Genomic DNA, 22,743 nt, shown 5'->3' with positions numbered 1-22,743 from the left:
TTCCCTACCCCTCCTCACAACAGACACCCTGTGAGGTAGATGCGGCTGAGAGAGAGCACTTTCAAGGACTGCTGGTGAGAGAACAGCTCTGAGAGATGCTATCCCACTGACTGACCGTAAGTGGGATAGCATCCCAGGTGGAACTTAGAAAGGCTGGCTGGGTGCAAAGCTGTGCTTCAAGAGGAGGGCTGGAACAGTTGACTGAGTAGAGTGTGTGGGAGAGGACTAGCCACACCCACAAGCCTCTTTGTTGAATCTCCACCTGCAAGACAGTAAAACAGAGCCATGGCAACTGAGCATGAGTGCCATGGCAACCTCGGCCATGGATGTCTTGTCCTGGAAGGGTCTGCAAATACAGTCCGGGGGGGGGGGGGGTGGGGCTCACCACAAAACCCGCTTGAAGTGGAAGATGGAACTTGCCAACTTACACTCACCTGTCCTGTGTTGAAGTGGTCCTGGATTGCTTACAATCCATACCCCGCAGGAGCTCTAGTTGAAGGCTGTGAAGTGACGAGGGAATGGTTTAAAGGGACACTTGCCGAGCTGGTTCACCACAAGCGGCGGAGCAGCTGCCAGAGCCCCCCAATTGCAGACACACTCTGTACCCTGCTGAGTCTCATGGAAACCTTTCCAGGGAAGTTCCCCCATGGCATGTCTGGGGTCATGATGCTGCACCACGGCGGCTTGTGCTGCCCCATGCCTGGACCCAGTGCTGGGCTTGAGTGCAGGAGACACTGTCATAGCACCTCACCTCAAGTGAGGGAAGAGGGGGAGCAGGTTTGGAATGCTTGCCTGTGCTTACCGGTCAGTGCGTGGGTGCCCCTGTGAGCCGAGCCTCCGAAGGTGGCATACCTGTTAGGGTTCTGAAATGGGAGAGGTCAGCCACAGAGTACAGACTTTGTTTTCCTCCTTGGGTGTCAGTGCCAACTGTTTGCCCTGAGGTGTCCTCTCTGTGCAGCACCCACCACCAAAGTGCTTCACCACTTGCTCTGAGTCTGCATGTCAGGGAGCTCCAAGACAGAGTCCTGTGCATCATGCCCTTACTACTGAGCTGTACGAGTTTCTGGCAAACATTTTTGTAGGATGGAGGGGGCCACAACTGGGTGCCGGAGAGGGGGCTTGGCCACTCTGGTGTGGGTGAGATTTGGCCAAGGCTGTCGTCAGCATCCTGAGCTCTTCCATGGCTAATGGCCAGGGATACAGCGGGGGGGGGGGAGACTCTTTATTTTTGTGATCCATGGGTGCTTATGGACTATGCCCTGGTTTTTGTTGGCATAACTTTCCACTTCTGGGAGGGGGTATTCTGAGGCCAAAAGAGTTCTGGGAGCTGACTAACTCTGGCCACATCCCCAAACCTGCCCACAACCACACTGGCACAGGGGCCCATGCCTCAGTTGCACCAATGGCCAGCCACTGCACCCCACCACTAGTGCCTGCAAGCAACAGGGTGCTGCAGCTGACCTGTACTGTTGTACATGCCAGTTATACCAATGTACCTGGACTTACACTGACATAACTGAGAGTTATGCTGACGTAGGGGTATGTTGGCTCCCAGAGTGCTTCCTCCCCCCACCCCCCCGGATTGCTCTGTAAGTCTGTATTTATTTTTTATTTTTGCTTTTGCTTATCTCCACCCCTCATATTCCTACATTGTGGTTTGGTCTACCCCTCCCCCCTAAATTTCCAGTTTCTTGCCAGCTCCAATTCAGGCAGGACATCTGTTGATTGTGGCACTTCGTTGTTGTTGTTTTTTTAATGAGAGCTAATAAATTTGTGCTTTTACATATCTACCCAAATCAATATGTTGACATTGTAATATGTGGTATGTATACTAAAATAAGACTATACCAACTAAGTGATCTTAGAATCCAGTTGTTTCATGAATTTGTCCCAGTGTTAACATAGTAACCATAACAATGTAACATGGTGAATATGAAATGCATAGCATCTATTTATCTGAATTCTTGATTTATTTGGCTGTATCTTTTCTGTGTTTATACTCATCTGTCTCATTAATCTTTTCTAGCTCTTATTGTCATTTCTTTTGTTTGACTAATGAATACCATTCTCTCTATCTTGATTCAATTTCCATCTTTCATAAATCTGTGATTCAATTACTGTCTTTAAATTTACATCAGATTGCCAAATTCATAGTTTTGATAGGACAGTGAAACTCAGAAATGTTACTTTTTCTTTTTTACGATACTCTGTGCAATAGTTCTCTAAGCGGGATACATTAAAACTTTACAGTTTGCTCAGACAGCACTGATTTTGGGGCTGAGGGTTTCAGAAGAGGAAATTAATGAGGAAATTGCATGGCAAACTTTTGCATTTTGTTCATAGTGCTGCCTCTCAGAACTATCCTTTATTATGCTTCAGAGTTATACTCCCATTTTTGTAAATACTGCTGTTTTGTTTTTTGAAGTATGGAGCTGTTAAGCTCTCACTTTACACTTTGAAACTCCCCAGTGAAAACATAGCATTCCTACACTATTACCTCATCCATATCTAATTCTCTGATAGTTTAACAAATGGCTGCACAGGGTATCCTATAAAAAGTGGGCCTATTGTCGTTTCAGGTGGTCTGCCTACTGAACAGCATTTGCATCATGACAGTTTCCATTTTTTTTAAAAACAACATATTGCTTTTCAGACTGAGAAACAACATAAGGGAGCACTCTAAATCATAGCTAATCAGGCTGGATAGTCAAACAACATGCTCAGCATAAATATTAAGCCATAACTACAGAATGCCATCATGTTAATGAAAATAGGTCCTCCCTTTGTAATAGACAACTGTAGAATAAAATCAGACTCGGAGCAAGGAGCATGGCTTTATTCTATCTTGTTTACTCCATTTAAAGGCCACCTTTCTTGCTGGTAGTTTCAGAGGGTAGCCATGTTGTCCTGCAGCTGAATAGTTAGATTTGAGTTCGGTAGCACGTGACAAAAAGAACTTTGACTCTTGAAAGTTTATATCCCAAAATTCTTGTTGGTCTTTAAGGTCCTACTGGACTCAAATCTAGCTTTCTGGCTGAGACTCAAGGAAGATTACACAATTAATGCAATAAAAATATTATACATACAAACCATGCAACCCCCCCCCCACCTCTATTACAAAATTGGAGAATATGCTAGGAAACTTTATAATATATGCAAAAAAGTAGGATAACAACGTTGGACAACAATGAATTTATTTATTTATTTATTTATTTATTAATCACATTTATACCCTGCCGTCCCCGCAATGCAGGCTAAGGGCGGCTCACAGTCAGTACATAAAATACAGTTAAAACCACATAAAACTATATTAAAAAGTTCCATTATTAATACAGTTTCATAAAGTGCAGAGGATAGTTACTCAAGATGGCTTATTTCAATATACTCTCTAAAGATCCTTCTGCTCCAGATCTTCCTGCGGCTGGATGTTAAAACGAAGAGCCAGGGCTCTATAATGGTGGTGGCACCCTAGCTGAAAGCCTGGCGGAAGAGCTCCATCCTGCACACCCTGCAGAACTGTAAGAGGTCCCGCAGGGCCCTGATCTCCTCTGGGAGCGCATTCCACCAGGATGGGGCCACCACCGAGAAAGCCCTGGCCCTGGTAGTCTGGGCAAGGGGGCACATATAGATGTTAAATAACATTGGGGAGAGCAGTGCCCCTTGAGGCACTCCACAGTCCAGTGGATGCCTCTTGGACTGCTGTTCCCCTAGTGCCACCCTTTGTCCCTGACCTTGGAGAAAGGAAGCGACCCATTGTAAGGCAAGCCCCTGAATTCCTATGTTGGCGAGGCAGCGGGCCAGTAGCTGATGGTCGACTGTGTCGAATGCTGCCAACAGGTCCAGCAACATCAGCACCGCCAATCCGCCTCGATCCAGATGCCTTTGGAGGTCAACCGTGAGGGCAACCAGTGCTGTCTCCATCCCATGACCAGGGCGAAAGCCGGACTGGAAAGGGTCTAAGATGGAAGCATCATCCAAAAAGCTCTGTAGCTGACTCGCTACCGCCCTCTCTATTAATTTGCCCAAATAGGGCAAATTGGAAACTGGCTGATAGTTGGGCAATTCAGACAGATCCAGAGATGGTTTTTTCAACACAGGGCGGACCACTGTTTCCTTAAACACCCCAGGGAACTGTCCCTCAGTGAGGGACTTGTTGATAATCTCCCTCAGGGAATGAAACAAAACATTGTCATATATACAGTGCATGACACAAGGAAGACTGCCTAGAATTCCACAGTCCATAAGTAGAACCCTGTTCCCTTTATAGAATGGCCTCCAGAACAATTCTATTCTACACATTCTGTGAAATGGTAAAATAATGGGAGCCTTCTGGACTTCATCGTTTCCCATTCCATTGGGGTGTCATAGACTGGACACTTCTTTTCTGTCTTGGTGGTCATGGTGAAGTGGGTAACTGAGTGCTCCCTGATGGGCAAAAGCAGCTTGCTGTATTGTTGAAATTTTTAGGTATCTGAGGAATTATGGGCTATGCTTAAAACACAACCCATAGAGAGTTCATCTGTATTATGTTTTTATTTAAAAATGTGTTTTATTTGTAAACTGTTCTTGTACTCATAGTTTGCAATATCAGACCCCTCATCAGTATGCAGAATGTTTCTTTGCAGCCACTGTCTTCAACACCCAAACTTGACAGACCATAATGCCTCACAGCTGAGTACTCTGTGAATAAGCAATAGTTAATATGTACATTAGTCTCCATGGTGCTTGGAAGACAAATATATCTACACAGCTAGTAGTAGTGTGGTAGAAACAACTGATATAGTTTGTACCCGGTTGCTGCCTCCAAGAGCCACATTGGTAGCTGCTAGGAGAAGGACAAGTTCCTAGAGGCATGACCATTCTTCTCCTAGCTGTTCATGGCATAGGTGTATCCAATTCCAATAGTCACCTCCTGAACCTATTAGGAACACTCAGGTCCAAGTGACCCACAAGGGTACCTGCTTGGACTGGAAAAAATAGTTTGAGCTAGGGGTCATTTCCTCTGGGAGCGCACAGGAGCAGAGCTCCGGCAGTAAGGAGCCCAGGGGGTGGGCACATGCAACAAGCCCGGCTTCCTGCTCCCAGCAGCCCTCAGTCGGGTCACGAGGAGCAAGAAGCAGCCAGGTAAGTTGCAAAGCCCCCCCATCCCGCCTTCAGGTACAAGCTCTCCCTCCTCTGTGAGGGCAGATCTGCGCATTCCCCCCACCCATAGCTAGCAATCCAAAACTGTCCAGTGGCATAGCTAGCAATCCAAAACTGTCCAGTTTTATTCAGGTACAAGCTCTCCCTCCTCTGCGTGGACAGATCTGCACGTTCCCCTCCCCCAATAGCTAGAAATCCAAAACAGTCCAGTGGAACCTGAGCGGTGGGTGTTGCCTTCTGACACACTTTCGGTGATGTCAGGGGGTGTGGCATACACAAATAAGTTGTGCTAATAAGTTATACTAATGAGCTCCTGCACCTCTTTTTCTATGAAAGGACCCCTGGTTTGAGCTATCTTGCTAGCAATACCTGCACAAAGAATATTTCTAATATGTCATATGTTCTTACATGACCCACCAAACCATTTTACTGCATTGATTTGAATAACCTTTCTTTCCAATCAATAATAGTATAAAACTACCTTTCATGCGTTTGCCAGGTGCAATTATATGACCACGAGTGCTGATCAATGTGTCTCAATGTGTGTATTTGTAATTTAGTGATATTAATTGCATGATAGACCACAAGAAATAAACAGAAAAAATTATATTTTTCTAACCTCTTCCCCCCCCCATTCTTTTTATCACATAATGAGAGCCTTAAACCAGATCCATAGAAGGGGGGGGAAAGTCCAGAGTAGATATCACACACTTTTCCTAGGTAGCATGCAGTGTTTCAGACTTCTGGTCCTTCCTCAGGAACAAAGAACAACATTAGGAAGTCTCATTCCAATTTCTTTACAGGACAATACTATTCAGTTTCTTTATGGGCCAGGTCTCCTAAGCTTTAATATGCACCTCTCAAGGTTGCTTCTATGTAAACAGGACCAAACACCTAGGAAAAGTGTTGGATATCTACTCGGGACTTTGTTTTTTTCCTTCTATGGATCCTGTGAACTTCTGTATTTTCCAATGATGGATTATATGTATAGATTCATTTCTGATTACATGTGCATTTCACTTTGTTGAAGTCTCCTTTTGGATTTACTTTTGCAGGTAATTCAGCTCACAGGATAGGTTTGGTGCCTGGGGATGGGGGCCTGTGGTATGCAGGGGGTGGAGGACTTCTTCCCCTTTGACAAGCACCCTTTGTACCCACTTTCACCCTCATGGCACACAGAAGTGTTCACACTCAGGAGGTGTGGGAGGGTATAAATGCGGGAGACCTTTTTGGGGGGTCCATAACTGTGACCCCAGAAATACAGTCTGCCCCCCAGCTTGGCAAGATTGTAGAGGCACAGGTGGCACGGTGGGGTTCCCTGTGCATTTGATGTGTGTAGCTTGCAGGGGGTCCATTCTATACACTTTTGAACTTGCACCTGACATATCCCCCCAAAGCACTTTCCTAGTGGCACCTTCTTTGGGGGACTATAAATTGGACCCCCTAAGTTCAATTTGCATATAACTCAGAGGGCACGTAGAGGAGCATCGTGGGAAGTCCCCTGTGTGTTTAATGCCTCTAGCTTGCACAGGGTCCATTCTATAAATATCTGGATGTCCTGAACCTGCACCTGTAATTTCTGCCATTTCCCCAGAAAGCACTTTTCTGGAGGCACCTTCTCTTGGGGGCTGTAACGTGGACCCTGTAAATCTAATCCTCACCAAACTTGGAGGGTATGTGGAGAGTCAGCTAAAGATCCCCTGTGAATTTGGTGTCTCTAGCATGCCGGCAGGGTCTGTGTGCATTCTACCACATTAAAAACCTCACAGAACCATTTTGTTCAGCCCCTAAAAGTTGTGACAGTTCATGATTCATGAACCACACATGCTATGAACCATGAACTGAACCGAATTGTTCATGCCCATCCCTAGTTAAAACAGTGACCATCAACATGTTTAGGGATTGGTGCTAGACTTCTACCCCTAGAGTTATAGTAGACTGAGATTTCTCATGTCATTGCCATCTACCTTTATATAATAATGGTGAATGGGTGACAGTTTTATAAAGCTTTGCTATAATCAGAACTTTCCAATAAAGACCTTGTAAGTACTTGTATACTGGAGATTCACAAAAAGGGCCTTGCAATAAAAAGGTAAATGTACAGGAGCATAGAGGGAATATGAGAATATTAACCAGGTTCTACAGCATATTGATGATCAACTGATACATTGTAACTAAATATTTTCATACTGTAGTAAAGAGGAACATAAAGAACTAGAAGAAACTGGAACATTTCCAGTGATCATATGGGCATTAATAAATATCCATTCCCTTTGCCAAAAAAGGATTAGTGTGTAGATCTCATTTGGAATTTGCACATGACTATTATTATATAGCTAAAAAGAAGGGCATTCCTCAAAATCATTAGAAAGTCAAATAAATTATTATCTAAGAGTCCAAGCATGTAGAAACAGTTTTCTGTCATTAGTTGCTGGGGTTTTATGGCAGTGGTTTATCAAATAAAGACAAATAATCACTCATGCTATTTGAATAATGAATATGTCTTTATGTATACATTTTTTTTAGTTCAAGTTGTTATGCATTAACAATATGCTAGTTCTTTTAGTGGTAATGCATAACAACGAACTAAAAAAAATGTGGTAATGCATAACAACTTGAACTAAAAAAAGTGGTAATGCATAACAACTTGAACTAAAAAAATGTATACATAAAGACAAATTCATTATTAAACATGAATTTTTAAAAATTGCATTGGATCAAGGTTTATTCAGAACATTTCTTCAATACAGTGAAAAAATTAGCTCTTAATTACATCCTTTCAGTTGATATTTTAAAAGAACCAGTGAATCTTATTAATATGTTCATTCCTCAGAGGTCAAGCCTACAAGCCCTAACCCACAGCGGATGGACAAATAGAAAAGTTGGATTACTAACACAACCATAGCTATGGGAAGATTTCACTGGCTTCAATAACAAAATGATAGGCTATTAAACATTTTTGTCCTAAAATTAGTGATACTTGGGACTTGAGAATCTGACTGTTGTCTAAAACCATACCAACTAAGCAGCCTCATAATAAATCTGAGTGAAGCTAAAACATGATATTTTTTTTGAAAAATCACCTTATACATTCAAGTTATATTGTATGAAGATGCTGCCATGATCTTAAACAGACTAGAAAATGTTTTTGAACAGTTTAAAGAATTGAGATAATTGTTTCTGCCGTGCAACGGCACATTTCATGTTCAGTTTGCTGATTTACAGACATGATCTCTACAGTATAAGTAATTAATCATACGTGAATTATTTATACCACATTTATAGCAATTTTCTTAACAGAGCCATTAGAATTAACAGGTGTATGCATACAATTCTTAGACATATGAAAGATCAAAACAAGAAGGTGGCCAACCTGAAGCACAATCAACAAATAGAAAAGAAGAAGAATGCTCAGTTGCTAGAAGAAGTTCGTAGGCGTGAAGACAATATGACGGACAATTCTCAGCATTTACAGGTTAGTTGCTTCATTGTTTATCTTTCAAAATCAGCGTGGAAATATTTCTTATTGGATTCTGAAGGCATTGTATTTTACATCCAGATATAGAAATTCAGTTAAGTTCTGAGTCACTGCTAGTAAACCACTGATGCACAGAACACCTTTTTTTGTAACCGTGACAAATGTATAAATTAAAGAGCGCTGAATGTGAACAGAATACTAGCTGACATGCTGATAAGCAAATAATGATTTAGGAGATGCTTTCTCATTCTGACAGCTATTGTCAAGATGTAATGAAATTATTTAATGTTGTAGATAATTCATTTATTTGAGCAAGTCAGCAGTGGATTGAGATGGTAATGTCTAAGGATGACCTGATTTGTCCCATTCTTTTTCTTTACTGTGCCATGGGCTTGTTCTGCCATGCATTCTTTCCTCCCCAAAATTTATTTTAGATAAAACTTTCTCAGATTAAATCTGGAATTTAGTTGGGGTGGAGCTGTCATTCAGTAGCAGAGAATCTGTAGATTGGTACCATGTTGATAGAAGAGAGATCTTTCTACAAACTTGTGGGGACTCCCAGATTTGCAGAGAAATCCCAAACCATAAAAAAGGATTTTTTGAAAACAAAACAAGAACAATTACTGTGGATGAGCAGGCTAGGGGAACTAAGAATCTCCTGTCCCAACTCCCCGCACATCTTTCATGTGCTGCTGACCTGCCTACCTCCACCACTGTGCTGCCCCTTCTGCTGCCACCATGGCAGCAGCTGCTACCTCTCCCACCACAGCTTGAGCCAAATGGCTGTGCGGGAAGGGCAAAAGGGTGGGGGGGGAAAAGGGGGGGGGGGGGAGATGTGACTGGGCAGCCAGAATAATGGAGAGGGGGAGGTCCAGGCAAGCACATCAGTGAAGGGGTGTGGGTGAGGAAGCCAAATCCTCCCTGCAACTGCTGTGGAAGCAGAGCAGTAGGCAGAGGAAAACTGGCAACCTCTGCTGCCAACCACTCTGCATCCCAAATCCATTGCTACCTAACTATACCACTGACTTGGAGGTGTGTGTGAGAGAGAAGGACTGGGAGCCTCTACAGAGACCTCCAACATCTCTACCACCACCACCAACCTGCTGTCACAGCAAACCTACTTGGGTGGCCAGAACAGCGTAGAGGGAGATGGCTGGGCAGGCAGAAAAGTACAGTGGTAGAGAGGAGGCAGGCAATTGAGCCAACCATTCCCTGTGAGTGTCACAGTGATGAAGAAATAGATTGATGGAGAAAAGGAGGGGGAGTAAATTTTAAGAGTGTCAGAATGGGAAGGGTAGAGGAAGAAAGAGTGATAGAAGGGGTGGGGAGAAAGAGAAAGGAAGAATTACAGAAAAGGGGTGGGGGAGAAAGAGAGAGTGAGAGAGAAAAAACAAAGATGCCTCCTCCATGCAAATTCCTTGTGGGTCCCAACTTTTTCTATTGTATTTCATTTAAATTCTAGCTACTATGTTTTATGTGTGGTAAAGCCAATTATCTAGATTAATGCTGGTATACTGTGTGTTTTATTCATATGTCCAAACCATTTTTCCCGATAAGATCTGAATTATTATAGCTTTACTATGAATACATATGAAATGCAGGAATTAGAAATTGTATGAGGGGGAGAGGGGTGAGGCATCATTGTAGGGGGCAGACTGGCCAAAAACAGAGAAGGAGATACCTTTCAGTCTGCAGGGTTCATCACTTCCAGTAAGTAGTGGTACAATCCAGCAATGCACATCTAATGTGAGGCTGTTCATCATTTGTTTTGACTCTGTATCTTCCTTTACCTATCTTTATTTTCTCAGTAAGGGGGTCTTTGTTAAGTGATTAGATTACTTATTTTAGACTGCTGTATTAATTCCATTTACTGTACTTTACGACAGAATAACTCCTGCGTGATACAATAGGATAACCAGAGAGAGAAAAGCTGCCAAATCTTATATTTTAAGGCTTATCTTGAGTAGCATTCAGATATGTTTTTGAACTTGATTAAGTTCTAGACAAAATGCTGTGGTTGAAAAGTCATTCCAAAGGTCTCAGATCTGTATTTTGTTGCAATTTAATGATTTTACTTTTTCTTTTATCCTTGTATATATTTAACAGTTCTTTCTCTTCTTTATGCATTTGAAAACAATCAAAGTGCACCCAATTAATTTTGGTGACCCCTGTGAGGGAAGATAGGCAAGAAATACATTTTGTAAAATAACAGGAATAAAACAAACAAACACATAAATAATCTGAATCAAGTAGTGCAAGTATTTACTGAATCTTGAGGAAGTGCAACCTAAAATAGCATTTCTCTTTTGTACCAGTGCATTAACAAAATCCAGTGGCCCACTACAACTACTCATTCTGTTTTTGAAGATCTTCTGTATACCTAGTTTGCCTGAATTTAAGCCATATGCTTAATTATATGCGACTGGAATCGATGGGCTCAAAAGCTCTTTGATGAGATGTTGCCAGAATGCGACAATTGGATTGTCACTGATGAATTTCATTGTATGGGCCCTTTAAAATATTAAATCTGTTTGCATTCCAAATGTGCCTCAAATCTGTGCAATTGCACTTCGTTGTTGACACTTATGGATTTTACAAAGGTACTGTCCGCTGCTTTTACCAAGTGTTCTCTTCCCACTGCCGTGTGGTCCTTTTACTATGATGTTTTAAAGTACAGCAGTTCACCAGCGGAATATTTATTTATTTATTTGTCATATTTATATCCCACCCTCCCGACCGAGGCCAGCTCAGGGTGGCTTACAGAAAGTAAAACATATGAATTACAATTAAAACAATTAAGTTTTCTAGGCCATATTCCTTAAACTGTGAGCCTAAACCAAATTCCCCTTGGCTTGGATTCAGTGATACACAAGCAGAAACATGAATGGATTTAGTGCAGTTCTGTTTGCTCAAGATCTTGTGAAACAACTAAAGCTATCCTCCTTCTATATTATAGTGCCCAGAAATTGGTTTCAGTTCAAATGAACAAGCGGAAATGCAAATAGAGATACAGTTAGCACATATGGCTACCATCAGCCCTGTAGCCAGGAATTTCTGGTTGGTGGGGCAGGGACTTGGCACTGGGGTAGGGGAATGGGTAGCTTAATTAGATTAAGTAATAATAGCCCCCCCCCAGCATTCCACTGGGTTCATATCATCACATCAACAATTCAACAATTGCTACAATTCAGGCTGTCTCTTTCTATTAAAGAGGGGTGGCAACAAGCATGGTGGTGGTGGGTTGATAGGAGCAAATAGCAAAGAAGCTTGGACCTGACTGAATGAGTGTTTCTAGCTAGGAAGCCAGCTTGCCAAGGGAACAAAGCAGTCATTGAGCCCCAGGGCCAGTATCAAAAGCAAAATGCTGCAGGTTCCTAAAGCCAGGCTCTGAACTGAGTAGCTACAGTTGCTGCAGTTTGGACACACAGAGAACCACTCACCCGCACCTCTCTCTGCTGAAGGTCACAATGCAGGCCATGGGCAGCCCAAAGTGCCTCAGCACTGCATGCAATTGCTGGGAGCCAGCCCTGCACGGCTGGAACAGAGCTCTTGGTGTCCTTTTCACCAAGCAGTGTGTCGATCGCCACTTCCTGCTCAGAGCAGCTGGAGTGGCTAAAAAGGAATGCAGAAAGCCAGCAGCATGGGAGGGCAGAGCTAGCAAGGACGAGGTCAGGACCAGCTGGGTAGGGCACAGTGTTGGTGCGTGCAGCTTGGAAAAAAATCTAAAAATTAAAATACTTTAAAAAAAAGGCTTTACTGGCTCAGATCTTGTGGGATGGGACCTGTAAGTGAGGGGGCGTGGTCCCGAAATGCCCCACTGTAGCTATGGACCAGGCTACCATTATTTTTTGGTGTGTGGGTTTTGACTTGCGCAAGAGATCTAACTCGAGCCAAAATTTTGCACTAGGTCTAACCCCTTGTCTGTTACATTTCCCTTCTTAAACAAATCAGATTTGAGTCTAGATGTGTGTGGTTTTTTTAAGAAGTGAAATGGATAACAGCCTTTTTGCATGGCCAGGGGAAGGTGCCATGAGTTAGTGAGCGATTTGTGATACATATCATGGGCTCATTAATATGGTTTTTACATTATTTTAAAAGCAAGGATGGGCAAGGATCCAGTGCACAGGTGGCCTTCATAGATCCCAGGATCCTGTCAACTTCCATCATGGTAACTGGGTCAAAATGGTTCATATGCAGACCCAACCAAGTATTAGGCATTTCTTCATGCTTTCTTTTGTTATGAGAGATATAGTTTCTCTCTCACATTGTCTAATGACTTAATCCAGTCATCCATGACCCCAGTTAGAAACAGTTTCACCAAGTATGCAGATGCAAAAGCCCCTGCAAAACGAAGAAGAGATTGGATTTATACCCCACACTTCACTACCTGAAGGAATCTCAGAGCGGCTTAAAATCCCTTCCCCTCCCCACAGCAGACACCCTGTGAGGTAGGTGGGGCTGAGAGATATCTCCCAAGAACTGCCCTTGGGAGGACAGCTCTGAAAGATTTAGTGACTGGCCCAAGGTCACGCCACCAGCTGCATGTGGAGGAGTGGAGAATCAAACCCAGTTCTCCCAGATTAGAGTCCGCATTCCTAACCACTACACCAAACTGGTAGTAAAACACTACCATCACAGGTACTCTGCAAGGTGCTCACTTCGGCAGGCCATATACTAAAATTGGAAAGGGTACTGTGCAAGTATAAAGTTGTTTGACAACCATTCAAAGGGTTTAATGGATGGGCAAACAGATTGGCCGTTCAGCTCACAGGTCATTAACTATATGTTTGGGTACTGAACACATTTTCAGTAAAATTTACAGCATCCCTATTCCCTGTGCATTTTTATTGCTAAAATGCAGCCCCAGAAGTCCCTGATTCAGTTTGGAATCATGGGATGAGGGAAGAGATGGTTAGCTTTTCTTGTGCTATTTTCCTCACTTCAGCATCCTTTTTGTGCCACTGCATGAAAAGATAAATGCCATCTGCTGGTGTCCCCCAGCAAGGTAAATGACCTGACTTGGATGGCCCAGACCAACCTGTTCTCTTCACATGGGAGACCACCAAGGAATACCAGGGTCACTATGCAGAGGCAGGCCATGGCAGAGCACCTCTGAATGCCTCTTGCCTTGAAAACCCTAATGGGCCATCATAAGTCAGCTGCAACTTGACAGCAAAACAAAATAACTCACTGAGGTAAATAGCATATTACTGTACTGCATCTGAGTTTAGGCAAAAAGCATGAGAAAAGGGTTGAACCCCCCCTGTCCCCGTGTCACAGCTTCAGTTCAACTTGGGAACCATGGCAGCTGCTATTTAACCATTAAAATGCTGGAGATAAGTTCAAGGATCTTGCAACTTCATCTGATTTGACCCTCTGTCTATTAAGTTGCACCAGGTACAAACTTGCATCTGGAGGACGCTTCAGTAGTCTCCTTTATTCTAAATTAACTGTGGAATGGATTAGTTTATTTGTATCCTGATTGACATTCCTATCATTATACCCTAGATTTTGGATTTAAGCCTGAATAGCCATGTTAAACATAAGTGGCAGTTTCACATGAATTTTTCATTACTTACATTAGATATAATTTTTTAGACTTTCAAATATTTTTTTGAGAAAGCAACCTATTCTGAACACAAATGAGCAATACTAGTCATTTTAGCTAGATTTGTGATCACTTTCTCCCCTTCTCTCTCAAGTCTATTAAATTAATGAGGTGACATATGAAGGAATATGAGCCAATATTTTATGCCAGTTCTCTGCATTATCTCCCATTCATTGCCTGAAAAGTAAAGCATATTCTTGTGTGCTTCCGTTTTCAAATTATAGGTTCCTTGGGAATAGTAAAATTTCTTTTTTTCTCAGTGGTTAAGCTGAAGTCTGATCAGTTTGAAAGAATAAGGTTCCTATGCATATTAAATACTTATATTTTGACAAAACAAAAGGCATGACATTGAAAAAACAAAAAATGAAAACTTAATACAGACCTGTAGAGAATATTATACGAAAGTATGTGTTGGTGATTTGTTCATGGGCCCTTCCCCTGCCATTTTTCTGCTTCTCTAATTATAGATGGATTGTGCCAGGATAGGAAGTTGAACTAATAACTTCAGCCTCAAAAATGTCTGCCTTTCAGAAAACATACAGTGTATTATTAATTTCACACACTTCAGTAAGATTTTTCTTTCACTTGCTTTTTTTGTGTGTGTCAGTAAATGCTTTTAAAATGTTTATGCATCTCCATGTGGTTAAACATTTAGTATATCTTTATATCCTTTTCTTTGGTTAAGCAAATATGTGTATGAATTGACTTTAGGATATTAATTTAGTCTTTGCATTCTATAGTTTTATGATGGGGAAAAACAAACTTTACCACTTACGATTTATTTCAACAGCTTTAAAAGTGGTTAGCATAATTACAAAATCTGGATAATCTGGATTGTTAGGTAAGGAAGAATATTGTCCTTTTAGAAATTCCTTTTCAATAATTCCATTATTCTTCTGGATTTTGTCTGAATTCCAGTGTAAATTGGAGAATTTCTAAAAGGATACCATGGTCCCATCCCAGGACATTTCCCATAGTTGCTCTACTGCCCTTGGCTACTGATAAAACATACAAACTGCTTTCTCCCTCACTGTCTTCCACAGACTTTGCAAACTGTTTCTATTCAGAGGAGAGAATTTTAGGGTATTGATTTTAGAGGCTTACTCCTTCAGGGCGCTCCCTACGGTGGAGATTGCGGCCTTAGAGTGTGTTGGTCTGGTGCTGAAGGCCGAGGAGAGTTTGGCAATCTGGCTGGTGTACCGTCCGCCTAACGCACCGGCCAGTAGTCTGCCGTCCCTACTGGAGGCCGTAGCGGTCTGGGCGCTGGAGCACCCTAGAGTTTTAGTCTTGGGTGACTTCAATGTCCATGCCGATGATGCGACCTCTAGTTGGGCTACGAACCTAGTGGCGTCCATGGCATCGCTAGGACTCTCCCAATGGGTATCGACCCCCACGCACCAGGCTGGGCACACGCTCGATTTAATCTTCACGGTGGGGATTACGGTGGACCAGATTACTGCGAAAGCAGTACCATGGTCGGACCACTATGCCCTGAAGGCTCGTGCAAATGTCCTGCCTGAACCCCGTTTAGGTGGCGAGCGGATTTTAGCTCGCCCACGGAGCCTAATGGACCCTATGCGGCTTCAGATGGCTCTGCGGGATCTGATGCCCCCTGATGGCTCGTTGGATGAGCTCATGGATGACTGGCATAGCCGACTTTCTACAGCCATTGACGTGATCAGTCCCCGGCGCCCTCTGCGCCCTCGCTCTAAGCTGGCCCCCTGGTATACCCAGGGGTTGCGGCTTATGAAACAGGAGCTCAGACGGTTGGAGAGACGGTGGCGCTGAGCTCACGATGAGGCCACAAGAACATCTTATAGGACGTTTATGAGATCCTATGGGATGGCAGTCAAGTCTGCGAAGAGAGATTACTACGCAGCTAGGGTTGCGGCTGCTAGCTCACGCCCGGCCCAATTATTTAGGACGATTCGATCATTGACAGCTCTGCCACAGGGCAGACAAAACAGTAGGGAATTGGATATTGGCTGTGAGGCTTTTGCGAGCTATTTCGCGGATAAAGTCTTGTCGCTCTGCCGTGACCTCCCCACCACAGTCGATACAGTAAGTGAACTTGAGGCCCCTTGCACGGTTTCACTGGGTTTGGAGGGCTTTGACCGGTTCAGCCTGGAGGAAGTTGATAGAGTGCTTGTATCTGTGCATCCAACCACTTGCAGCCTTGATCCGTGCCCCTCCTGGCTCATTAAAGCGGGTCACGAGGGGTTTCGAGGTACCTTGAGGGAGATTATCAACAAGTCCCTTTCAGAGGGGCAGTTCCCCGAGGCACTCAAGGAAGCGATGGTCCGCCCTCTCCTGAAAAAGCCAACTCTGGACCTGACTGAATTGGCCAGCTATCGACCGGTGTCCAATTTGCCCTATTTGGGCAAACTGATTGAGAGGGCGGTGGCGACGCAGTTACAGGGATTTCTAGATGACGCTTCCGTCCTTGATTCATTCCAGTCTGGCTTTCGCCTGGGGCATGGGACGGAGACAGTGCTGGTTGCCCTTACTGACGACCTCCGTAGACATCTGGATTGAGTCAAGAAATATTTTAATAAGCTGTTTACAAACATATTAATTATTTCCGTAGTGATCTTGAGAAGCAAAGCTCTGTTAAAATGTTCAAGTGGAAGCTTGAACACAGGTTAAATTTTGACCATAGTTTCCCAGCTAGTCAAGATTATTTTGAGTCTGTTTGTATCCACAGAACCTAGGCAAAGTAGAGGTAGTGTGAAGCAGAGGTAGTGTGATGTGAGACTTGACCCATTGTGCTGTCTATCCATAGCCCTCTACCTGATAGACATAACTCAAATGGCTTCTGAATGTAATAAGGCCAACTCCCAAGAAATAGAAACAATAAAAGAAGAATAAATTTTATTTACTCCCAGGGATAGATGAATAAGGTGGCTCAGAAAAAAAAGAGAGAAACTATTTACAGGTGAAACACAGGCCTATTCACTTATAAAGTTTCACTTGAATATTTAGGAGTGCAGAGAGCAGTTAGCATCCAAGTTTTCCCCAAACACGAGACTCTAAGACACCACAGTCTCCTACCAAAGATTTTCTTTCAGCCTGCTCCTCTGGATGTAAGATCCTCTCTCTACCCCTTTACTCTTTTTGCCTGTTCTTGCTCAAAAGGCAGACTCTGGAACTTTTGAAGTTTCCTAGACAGGACCTCTCCAACCTATCACTCTGGAGATACAAGCCCCACCTAACTAAAAACTGAGAGGGTCTCCATTTTTCTCTCACTTCTCCTCTCCCGTCTGGTTTCTCCAGCCCTTCCATATATCCTGCTTGGCTGTTAGCTGCTCTGCTCACAAACCAAATAGGACTAAAGAGGATTAAAAGGGGGGGGAGAACTTTGCCCATTTGTCACATTAGAGCATATTTGGGTGACCACAGCTTGTACTGGATGGTAGTTGGTAGTCAACAGTGAGGTCAGATAGCAGAATACAGGAAGGAACAGTGATAGAGTTTTTGCCAGAGGCAGGATTTCCCAGACCATGGACAGCTCCTAGGGCAGTAGTCTCTTTCATCCATGGGCTGTGGAGTTCTTACATCTGGGTCCATCAAGCCCTGATTCCTGTTCTGAACCAATCTTCCTCACTGGACTCCAAAGAAATGCCTTGGCTTTGATAAATCTCAGGAGTACGAGAACCTGGAGGGAAAAACATTAAGAACATGTCTGTGTATCCTTACTATTCTAACATTTCATATGAATTGATTGCTTAAGAAGGTTCCCTCATCTGGGGAACTGACTGTAGGAAATTTTGAATGCATATAGGGTATGTAAATGTTGTTTTAGAGTGGAAATGTTATGATGTCCATTGCTTTTTTTACCCTCTGAAGAAAGTAATTTTTCACATTTTGTGTATGTACACAAAACTTTCAGTTTCAAGTAGGGGTTGTGGAGCTATATCATTCATGGAAAGAGTTTTAAAACATTTCTATGAATGGATACTTTAAGAATTGCATTTCCCCAGAAAAACCCTATAACAAAACCCCAGGAATTTTTCATGAGATACAATTTTCTTCACTCCTCTCTCAGTGTTCATGTAATAACTCACATGTGTGGGACTCCTGTAATTTCTTGGGGGCAATCCCATTCAACATGCATCAAAAGAAATAGTTCAATAGCAAGCTCTCCTTATCCAGCAATAATCACCACAGGTTTACACTGAGACACAGTTCCAAAGGGTTAGTCAGTAGGGCATCTGCAAATCAAGTCACATTTCAACTCTGCATCAATAATCTCATTTTAATAAGATGTTAGCATTTCAGCACATCACAGCCTAATGTAGAAAGCTACAAGAAGTTCATTTCTTTGCTGTTGGTTTTGACTTGTAGCTTGTGTAATATCATACTTAAGTTATAAATTTAAACACCCAAGATCATATACATTACAATGTCAGAGGCAATAATTTAGACAGAAATTCAGCATGCCTAAAAGAGCAGTACATCATCTAAATTTAATGGAAGCATAGATCTTAGTCATTTTAAGTATAAATATAGCTTATAAACTAAATATTTCTGTTTAGTGTAAAAACAGTTTATTATTTTTCATATTCAGTAAAGGAATACTTACATATCCCTCACTCACCTTAAAAATTCATACAATGATTGGGTTTATTTCTTTATTTTTATTAAGATACCACTTTTCCAACCTACAATAGCCCCCAAAGCTAATAATATTTTACAACGATAACATTATAACATTTCCTTTTTAAAAACTTCAAAGCACAAACAACCTACCTTTAGCAGCTTTACAATGTAATCCTAAAGCCAGTTGGTAAACTGCTTAGTAGTCTTGTGTGTCTTTTTCATTATTAATTATAATAATGGAAGTGTAATTTTTTTGAAATTATCATAATTAATATGAAAAGAAAACAAATTCCCTATCTAAACAGCCTGTAACAAGAACACCCTCCCATGATTTTCTTTCATTTTGTTCCAGTTTCTTGTGTTAATGCAGTCTCTGCCTTTTACAAGGCAGCCAGAATTTCCTTAATAAATGGCATAGAGAGGAGAGAGGCTCTGGGGAGAGAGGCTCTGTGCTTTCTGTGCGTGGGGAGAGAGGCTCTGTGCTTTCTTGACTGATTGCATAATGTAGCCATTAGGAATGCATGTATGTGTGAGGTATTCCAGTCCTGAATTGCTGAGCAGTCGGGTTAGAACGGATAAAAGGAAGTACTTCTTCACCCAAAGAGTGATTAACACTCGGAATTCACTGTCACAGGAAGTGGTGGCGGCTACAAGCATGGACGGCTTCAAAAGGGAATTAGATAAGCATATGGAGCAGAGGTCCATCAGTGGCTATTAGCCACAAGGTATAGATAGGGACTCTGAGGCAAGTGATGCTCTGTCATCTTGGTGCTTGGGGGAGTCAACCATGGGAGGGCTTCTAATGTTGTGGCCCCACTGGTGGACCTCCTGATGGCACTGGTATTTCTGGCCACTGTGTGATACAGAGTGTTGGACTGGATGGGCCATTGGCCTGATCCAACATTGGCATCTCCGTAGTTCTTATGTTCTTATGCAACGTACTTCACTCATGACAATAGCACAGACCAGAGGCTCTTTGTCCCTGCCTGCCTGTACAATTGACAGACAAAAGACTAGCCATTTGGTCAGGAGAAGATGCCTGAGGCAAGGGCAGAGACTTGCCCATTCTAGTCCTTTTTGGACTGAGCTGACAGGGTAGATTGGGGGGGGGGATTGCTTGCATAGAAGCTGTTTGACAGTGCAGCCAGCCTGGAAAGTCTTCACTTGGCCTCTGTGTTTTCTCAGCCAAGATGTGGTTCTCCTAGCCTCCCAGCAAAAGCCACTGTTTAAGCCAAGCCTGGCTTTACGAGGGCACTGCTTGTGGAGATGCAGAGGTTATTTTGGGGTCTCTCTCTCTCTCTAGAAGGCTGAGGAGGCTGGCTACATGTTGCAGACGGATGAGTACAAGGGAAAATGCAGAGCAAAATGATTCGACTCTGAGGTACCAACTCATCATAAATAGCTTGTCGCTAATGATTTGGGGCCATGGTGGCTCAGAGGTTAAGACACTGAGTTGCAGACCGGAAGGTTGGTAGCTTGCCAGTTCAAGACCTGAGCGCCACATGATGGAGTAAGCACCTATCTCTGGCCCCAGCTCTTGCCGACCTAGCAGTTCGAAAGCAAGAAATTGCAAGTAGATAAATAGGTACCTCTTCAGTGTAAAGGTAACAGCATTCTGTGTGCCTCAGCATTTAGTCATGCCGGCCACATGACCACAGAGTAATCTTTGGATAACGCTGGCTCTTTGACTTGGAAATGGAGATGAGCACTGCCCCCTAGACATGGATTCGACTGGCTTTCAAGCAAGGGAAACCTTTAATGATTTGGTATGAGAGTGCAAATTGTCAGTTTTGCTTGCGACTTCTGTCAGGACTGACAATTTAACCTATACAGAGGTTAAATTGGGGATCAAATGCATGCTAAACCTGTGTTGTATCCCAGTACTGTGACTTTCTCTGCAGTCTTTTCCACTCTGGTATGTATGACAGGTTTTTATACCAAGACCAGTGAAGGATTCCAAATGTATCACAATGGGCGCGTTCAGACGGGGCATTTGCAACGGAATAGATGCCGGTTGCAATCGGTGTACTTACCGGCGTTCACACGTAGAACATCTGCCTTCCATCCCTAACCGTTGCAAAGAGCTTTACACCGTTATATTCTGCCACTAGGTCCCCAAGTGGTGGTATCCTGAGTACAACGGTTGTAATCGCTTTACCCCCCGTCTGATCTCTCTCCAACGCTGCAGCGCCACTTCCATTCGGAAGCCCAAGGCTTCTGATTTTCGCCCGCCATTTTTTTAAAAGGTTGGCGATATGCGCTTGGGCGAAGCTTCGCCCTGGCGTTTGTTTTTTTTTAAAAAAGAAAAGGGCCTTAGTTTAGCGTTTCAGAGGAGTCCGGGACCTCAGGGAGGCTACTTTGCTCTTTAAACTTTAAAGGTAAGTCCTTACCTTTAAAGTTGAAATGTCAGACGGGGTTTTTTTGCGCATGCGCAAAGATCGCCATTCTGTGGATGGCTGCCTATGCGCATGCTCAAACTGAAGTGTTTTTTTTAAATGCCGATGCCCGCTGCATGTGGACGGGAATACAACGATGGGCTCCGCAGACAGGAGGTGAGTGTGATCGTGTTTCAGCCGGCATAAACTGCACCGGTTCAAACCGGTACAGTTTATGCCGGCTGAAACGCCCCGTCTGAACGCACCCAATGTGTCTTTTTTCTGAGTGTCTTTAGTGTAAGGCTTGATGAACCTTTGCCCCCCCCCCCAGTTGGAATACAGAGACAGACACCAATATGGATTTAACAAAGGCCACTTTATTAATTATTTAATAACAACGAATACTAGCGAGGGGTTACCAGAAATGTACTGAGGAATATGACAGGTGTCAAACTCCTGACCACCTTCATTTCCTTCTGGGCAATGCACCTGCTCTGATCTCAAGTCTCCAAAGGTAGCTTTCGACCAGCAGCGTGGCATGTTCAAGAGAACCCCTGACCCACTACCCCAGAAGCCGCAAACGCCCGCTAAGGTAGGCCGAGCCAGATGGTTCCAAGGAAGATCACCCTTCCTGGTCTTGAGCCGCAAAGGCCCGAAAGCTGTTCCTGGAGGACCCTTTATTTCCTTTATAACAATGCCCCGGTGCTTACCATTTCCATCCTGATCGCGCTACCCCGCCAAACACTAAAGTAACCATACTATTTAAGAACCCGCCCCCCCCCAAAGCCAATAAACCAACACCACCATCATCAGTGCAAGGTAGGGAAAAACACCTCCATACATAGGCCAAACCGATGAAGGTGAAATTTTTTTACCTGGCTCCATAAAAAGGCAACCGGTCAGACCTGCACTAAAATAGGGTTGGAGGGTGGGCCGAGCTCTACTGACTGACTGTAAGGCAGGGGGCAGGAGCCAAGCCTAGGCAGGCTGGCTCTGCCCCCTGTTGGTTCCTTACTCTTCATGCCTCTCACGGAGGCAAAGCAGCCCCCCCACCAGCGCAGGCTTGGCGGGGGTTGGGGCTCGCATTCTATTACTTATATTCTGCCTCTTAGTTGCTTATTGCTAGTCAAAATGTGAGCCATATATGTGCTAGGCAGGCAGGCCAGACTGAAGACCCTAAAATTGGCTGGCTGGAGAAAAGAGCCACAGGAACCCTAGCAATGTAGTGCTGGTGCACTACAGAAGGGTGGGAGGGTGGACCGAGCTAATATATATAATATATAACCTAATATATAAAACAGATTGTGCATATTGGTTTTGTTCTCCACCCACCCTCTCCAACCAATACATAATATTGGGTCCCTGGCCCGGTGAGTTGCCCCATAGGGGGAAACAGACATCTAGTTCCCGTCTCAATTTTGGATTGAGTATTGAACATGTTCAATATTGGGTGATTCATATGTCCCAGAAGAACCCATCTGGATTGAACTGAACCAACAGAAGTAGGAATTACTTTTCTATCCCTCAATTACAAAATGTGA

General features: G+C 43.4%; 1 protein-coding gene across 1 annotated transcript in view; it reads left to right on the top strand.

Annotated features, from left to right (window-relative positions):
• ERC2 (ELKS/RAB6-interacting/CAST family member 2) overlaps positions 1 to 22,743 on the top strand; it is a 654,659-nt gene that overhangs the window by 430,248 nt on the left and 201,668 nt on the right. Inside the window, exon 12 of the mRNA XM_015410044.1 lies at positions 8,482 to 8,617. Within this exon, the coding sequence (XP_015265530.1) occupies positions 8,482 to 8,617 (136 nt within the window). The remainder of the gene's footprint in view (positions 1 to 8,481; positions 8,618 to 22,743) is intronic.

This window comes from Gekko japonicus, unplaced genomic scaffold, assembly GCF_001447785.1.
Source record: "Gekko japonicus isolate JY-2015 unplaced genomic scaffold, Gekko_japonicus_V1.1 scaffold259, whole genome shotgun sequence".
Classification (NCBI taxonomy): Eukaryota; Metazoa; Chordata; class Lepidosauria; order Squamata; family Gekkonidae; genus Gekko; species Gekko japonicus.
Note: the sequence above shows the minus strand (reverse complement) of the source record. Positions and strands in the feature narration are given on the sequence as shown.